Below are 6,354 nucleotides of genomic sequence, written 5' to 3'. Positions count from 1 at the left end.
GCCCGAAACCCTGGACCAGGTACCTTGGCCATAGGCAGAGAAGGGTCACATGACTGTCTAATGGTTGTGCTAGCAGGGGTGTGGGTGCGGCAGACCTATTGATGGACAATTGATGGACAGCCACTAAGTGATGTGAGTTTGCAAAATTAATTTTCAGACAAATATTAAATAATACAATTCTGTTTATATGGAATTGAGATACTTTTTTTCCTCCTGCTTTTCTTTGCAGTTGTGAAAAACTTACCTGTTCAGAAAACAAATGTCTGCCTGATAAAGAGAACAAGACCACCGGCCCAAGTCAGAGGCTTTTGAAAGGAAGTTTCATCCCTCAAAGCTCAGCCAGGAGAATAAAAGGGACGAGAAGAACTGTGTGGTGAGTGGAAAAGATCTGGGGGGAGCAGGGCGGGGATGGCCCAGGTTTGCTGCGTGCATGAGACAGCAGATATTGATTGTGGCATCTGAGCCGTGGACAGAGCCAGCCTTCTCCCATGGCTCCCCCAGGGCAGAGAAGGCAGGAGCCCAGGAAGGGAGTGAGAGAAAGGATGCAGAAGAGGCTTCATTTAATGCACGAGAATCGATGGGTTTGCCTCTGGGCTTCGTGCTGCTGCACAGATGAGACAGCCTCTGGCAGGGAGCCTGGGGTCTGGAAACTCAGAGAAGGAGCATATTAGGGAAGCCTGGACCCTGCTTTTGGGGGGACAGATTGTGCCCATACACGATGAGAGAAACTCTGGCCACAGAGTTCTGCCCTCTGAGATCTCCTCAATTTTTTCTGGAGTTTTTGCTCTTCCGCCGTTTTTCTACCATGTACACATCCAACCCAGACCAAACCAATTTGTTCTCCTGAGTGTAGTCACAACAGGTGGGAATCTTCTGAAATGAAATTTATACTAAAAATTAGGCCAAATGATGGTTTAGCTACATGAAAGTTATTTTTTATGTAAGCATTTTCCACAAACAGATTTCTTATCGCGAGCTCACGATCTGCCTGGCACATCTTCCCTCTCATTCTCTCATCTTCCCACATCCTGTATCCTAGTGCCCGAGCGTGAGGAGGCTTCCAGGTGCCTGGGAACTGTAAGGGATTCAGGACTGTCTGCAGGGCCGTGCATCTGTGTGTTCACCAACTGCCCCGCTCTCGCCTCCAGCACACGCAGGACGAGGGACTAGTTTTCTTGAGCATGAAAATCTTGTTAGATGTTTTGTGATCCAAGTCCTACCCTATCCTGTTGTTTTCCCCGGTCTCTCAGAAATGGATTCTCCTTATATGGTTGCTTCCATAACACTTTCCTCAGCAATTTTTAAAAAAAGATTTTATATGTTTGAGAGAGAGAGAGAGGAGAGAGAGAGAGAGACAGCACAAGCAGGGGGAGAGGCAGAGGGAGACGCATACTGCCCACTGAACAGGGAGCTGGATGTGGGACTTGATGTGAGGCCTTGGGGATCATGACCTGAGCCGAAGGCTGCTGGTTAACTAACTGAGCCACCCAGGGCCCCCGTCAGCAATGTCTTCTGTGGATCATTCTGAGAGCCAAGCCCCATAGTCCTGAACGGGACTGGTCAGCTCTGCCCTTCTGGCAGGGAAGCCTGACTGCTGTTACCAAAAGAGCCCCAAACTGGAATGTGGTCTACACACGACAGAAGTTTATTTTTCGCTCAGGTACCGGAACAGGGTAGGTTGGCAGGCTGTCCCTCTTCCATGCCGTCCTCTGTCTGAGGGAACCTTTTAGTGCCCAGGTTCCAAGGTTGCCTTGGGGAACTCATTCCTGTCCACCTGAAGAGGAAAGAGGCCACGCAGCAGTGCCCCCCTGGGAGGGTAGGTGGGCCAGGTCTCACACGTTCCGACCTGTGAGGACCAGTCACATGGCTGTCCCCAGCCACAGGGGGGTTGGTGCTGGGAAGAGTAGCCCCTCTCTGCTCTGAGCACAATGGCAGAGGGAGCGAGTGTTTTGTGGGGAGCTGGTTCTCTCTGTCCCACCACAGGAAGGTTAGTACGGTGTGGAGTCCAAAGACCCAGGACTTGGGCTGAGCGTTGGTTGAGCACGGCAGAAGCCCGAGAGCAGGGGAGAGGTGAGGAGAGGGCTGCCTGGGAGGTCCCAGCTCAGGCAGGAGGGTCGAGTGTTGGGTGGGATCCTCTGAGGGTCCTCCGAGGCCTCGTCCTTGCCCGGCAGCCCCCTTCCCTACCCTACACTCAGCGCTTCCCTCTGTTCATAGGTTGGAGGAACCGGACAGCACAGACCATGCTCGGGCGGCGGCCGGGGGAGGCCAGCATAGGTGCGGGGCACGGCCTGGTCCTGGGGCGGACCTGGCCTCCCTGCCGCTGGGGCTCGGGTGAGGCTGCCCGGAACCGCGCCGTCTGCAGGGAGGCCCCTGGCAGTAAAGCTCCGCCGGGCTTTAGCTTGTGGTGTCTGTGCAACAGTTAGAATGCTGCGACAGGGTTTCTCTCTCCAGATACTGCGAGACATAAGCACACAGGAATGGTTACCGTTTATTGAGCTCCTGTTGTGAACCAGGTGAGGCGTTTTACTCACGTAGAAGCTTTGACAGTAAGATAGTAGTAGTAGCTCCTGTTACATGAAGCTCAGAGGGGTTCTGGAACTTGTTCAAGGTCCGCTGCATCGTCGAAAGCAGCAGCGTTCTTGATTCCAAGTCCAGGCCCTCCAGTGCCAAAGCACTGGTCTGCTCACCAGAGCGCTTCTCTCCCCATAACATCGGTCAGACTGGTCAGGATTCGGGTCCCTTTCAGAGGGTGGTTATCCTGCGGGTTGGTGTGCCACAGTGTCCTGATCCTGAAGGGCACGGACGGTGGGGTAGTGGTTGCTGGGCATCCCTCGGGTCCGCTCAGTCCTTCCCTGGGGGATGCAAGGAATCTAAAGGCGTAGCCCGTTCCCTCGCCCTTCAGAAAATCAAGCTCACGATTCAGTCAGGAGAGAACTTGATTTCTTAAGAGGCAGAGCTGCATCCCCAGGTCAAAGCAAGTGACTGGCGTTGCTGGGAATACAGACATCGAATGTCCTCCAGAGTTTCAGAGAAGTTATCTGACTCACATCCTCTAGGCTCCTGCTCTGAATCTGAAGAGAATCCTGATGTATGCAGACCTGGAGAGATGGCTCTGGCCCTAGCTCATCCCAGTGAGAATGCAAGTCCCCACCACCCTGGGCAAAGGATTATTCTGTAGGTCAGGTCAGAAGTAACCCAAGAACTGGTTTCAAACCAGCCGGACCCACCAGTGAGCGTCTCAGGCTTTAGAAGTCCAGGCAGAGGCAGATTTGGACACTGACCTATATATCTGCTTCCCAAGACCCTAAGGGAGACCCTCTAGATCAGGGAGGCTGTGCCTGACCAGCCAAACTTTGCCTTAATTGATGCATCCAGTTGTTTTGGTTTCAGATGTTGAGTGGGGTCTCCTTTGTTGACACTGGGCCATATTTCTTTTACATCTAAGTTGTAACAAGTCAGTGCCCAGGATTAATACCTAGAACGATGATTTTTTTTACTTGAATATTCTGAATTATGTTTTCTAGCCTTTTTTTTTTTTTTTTTTTTTTTTTTTTTTTTTTTTTTGCTCAGTGATTATGTTGAGACAGAAGTGGGGGCTGTGTTGGAGGGACACCTGGACCTTTCCTGTTCTTCCAGCTCCCTGAGAATTAGGGCTCCCCCAGCCTGTGTGGTTCTTTCCAAAAGTTAGCTGTTGGTCCTGCTGCACTCACGAGTCCTGGATTTAGTGGGTAAGACCTTATTTTTATCAATGTTCAAAACAAATTTCATACTCCAAACTCCAGAGCCCAAATAAGCAGCTCCAACGGTGCGTATGTGGCTCTGACAGGACAGGGAAGGGGAAGGGGGCTGCGAGAGGGCCCCTCCGAGGGGCCTGCTCAGGAGGTTTAATGTTTGTGCATTTTCTGGAGTCCCAAGTTACCCCTGAGGTTCCTGCTCACCTGGCAAGCAGAAGGACTCAGAAGGGTCTTGCTCCCACAGAGGTCAGTAGTCTAGCCCCCTAAGATGACCACGCCCCAGAAACAGCAGGTGAATGGACCAGAGTCCTAGAGCAAGTAGGAGTTAAGACGAGGCTGCAGGGTCTCCCAGGCACAGCCCACCCCCACGCCGCCCTTGGTTTTGCCACTGTTGTAGAAGGAAAATTTGGTTTCATTACCAGCAACCCCTGAAGTTACCTTTTAATTTTTTTTAAAAGATTTTATTTATTTGAGATAGCCAGCAGGACACCACAAGCAGAGGGAGCAGGAGAGGGAGGCACAGGCTCCCAGCTGAGTAGGGAGCCCAGTGTGGGGCTTGATCCCAGAACCCTGGGATCATGACTTGAGTCAAAGGCAGACACTTAACCGACTGAGCCATTGAAACTTAACCTTTTAAGAGCCTTTCAGGTGGAACATAAATCAGTCAAACTTTGAAAGAAGTTACATTCATAAACATATTTTTATTCTTTCTGTACATATTGGCGATGATAAAGCTTAAAGATGCATGTCCTATGAAATAGGCAAAACAAGGAATTTACATAAATAATTTATACTTCAGAAAATTAAAGTTGAAAAATATTTCCATATCATTAGAGTTCACAGTATTTAAAGTAAATCAAGCTTTCCCCTTTATATTTCAAACTCTATTGTCTCAGCAGAGATGAGAAAATCTAGTTGGGAACAAAATGATCAAGTTTGTGTTTTCATTCAGTGCAGAGAGTAGACCGACGTCAGCAGGAGGCTGTGCCTGCACCAAGGTGGCGGCGCTTCTCCACAGTCCTCCACCTCCTGAGCGCCTGTGGCCCAGCACAGCACCACCCCCCTGACCCCCGCCCCGGGCCCCCCGGCAGGGAATGGCTACAGTGTCACCAAAACCACCCACCCTGGGTACATTCAACCACGGGACAGTGTCCAGTGTTCTGATGCCTCATTTCCACTTAATACTTTTTATAGCCCTGAAAATGGAAACCCTGGCATCTAAACACAGCCAGAGATGTTAACACTAATACAAGGCACTGTGCTATGGGTTTGGTTTATTTATAGGAAAGATCATGGTTGCATAGATTGCTAGCAATTTAGTGTGCAAGAAAATAGCCCCGGCGCGCGTGGCCTGTGATGGATGAAGCCGCGGTGCTCCTCAGGCCCAGGTGCAGCGCCGGCCGTCTGGCTCTAGCCCCGGCCTTTTGGGCAGATCCCTGAGCCCTCTACAGGAGAGTTTTTTGCTCAAAAAGCTGTAGGTCAAAGCGGACCCAGACCTCCCCCGTGGGGACCTCGTGCAGCAGGAGTCGGCGGGTTGTGGGGCCTTTGCTTTCTTGTTCTGTGTGAATTTTTGCCACTGGAACCTCAGTACGACCCAGGAAATCTGGTGAAAAGACATGCCAGAGTCAATGTTCCTTCTTTATAAAAGTCGTTAAAGAGAACTACTAGGAGTATCTGAAGACATTCTTATAGCTTTCAGATCCAACTCAGTGGCTGTCACTGCGACTGTGTGCACAACGGGGGTGTGTGGGAGGAGACTGCCTCGTTGGGCTCCAGGTCTCTACAGTCAGAGGAGGCGTCAGCCACTCAGGGGGTGCGGGGAGCAGCGCTCTGCTACTCTGTAGGGAGGGACTGGGGTCCCTAAGGGAACACTCCGGAGGGCACCCTTTACCCCGGGGAGAATCCGCCTCCCCAGCCTTGCTTCTCCCCATGGGCCCCTGTCCTTTTCCTTAGGTGTCATGGGGTAAAAATGAAGCCAAGTACCCTGGACCTAGACCCCAGATTCTAGAGTACTGGGGAAACCCTGGGTTCCCTGGTCGAGTTATACCGTACCATCCGGTGAAAACTGGTCTCTGTCAAACATGGTGAGACACAGCACATCTTGGTAGAGATCCTTAATGAAGAACTGGCAGTTAAAGTTCCACTTGGGATTGAGCGTGTCCGGCAGGGTCCTGGTGGTATAGCTCTGGGAGCCCATGCTGATTTCACAGTATGGATTGCTCTTTCCTGAACAAAAAACAAAGCAAGGACGCATGTGGCCTGTGTGAGTAGAATAAAGGACAACGGCACCTTCCCTGAGCAGAAGCAGGACCCAGACCACGGGATCGGCAGTCACCCTGGGGGCCCAGGTCTGCCCGGCAGTCTCCGTGTGCCCAGTACCGACAGCAGCACAAGCCTGGAGCACCCGTGCGGGCTCCCGTGTCCCAGCTGCCTCCCATGAGCCCGGGCAAGTGTCCGTGTGGCTTCCGTTCAGGAGCGCGGAGGAGGGAGGCACTGGAACTTACTGGGAAAACACACCGGTGATAATATGGGTCCCACGACCGTTTTAGTGATTTTTAAAAAGTGTCCCATTAGTCAACGTTCAGAAGAGTCACCAGCAAAGAATAGAGCAGTTACCACC

General features: G+C 51.6%; 1 protein-coding gene across 8 annotated transcripts in view; it reads right to left on the bottom strand.

Annotated features, from left to right (window-relative positions):
• Positions 1–4,415: 4,415 nt before the first annotated feature.
• Positions 4,416–6,354, bottom strand: part of ITSN2 (intersectin 2) — a 140,246-nt gene continuing 138,307 nt past the window's right edge. For 7 of the 8 annotated variants that reach the window (XM_059132496.1, XM_059132491.1, XM_059132490.1 and 4 more), the window contains 2 exons: positions 5,787–5,960; positions 4,416–5,337 (listed from right to left, as the gene is read on the bottom strand). In XM_059132496.1, coding sequence (XP_058988479.1) covers positions 5,180–5,337; positions 5,787–5,960 — 332 coding nt within the window. In that variant the 3' untranslated portion in view covers positions 4,416–5,179. Of the gene's footprint in view, positions 5,338–5,786; positions 5,961–6,354 lie in introns of those variants that run through there. The other variant, XM_059132498.1, reaches the window with a different exon arrangement.

Source organism: Mustela lutreola, chromosome 9 (assembly GCF_030435805.1).
Source record: "Mustela lutreola isolate mMusLut2 chromosome 9, mMusLut2.pri, whole genome shotgun sequence".
Lineage (NCBI taxonomy): Eukaryota > Metazoa > Chordata > Mammalia > Carnivora > Mustelidae > Mustela > Mustela lutreola.
The sequence above is the reverse complement of the archived record's forward strand: the minus strand, read 5'-3'. Positions and strand labels throughout refer to the sequence as shown.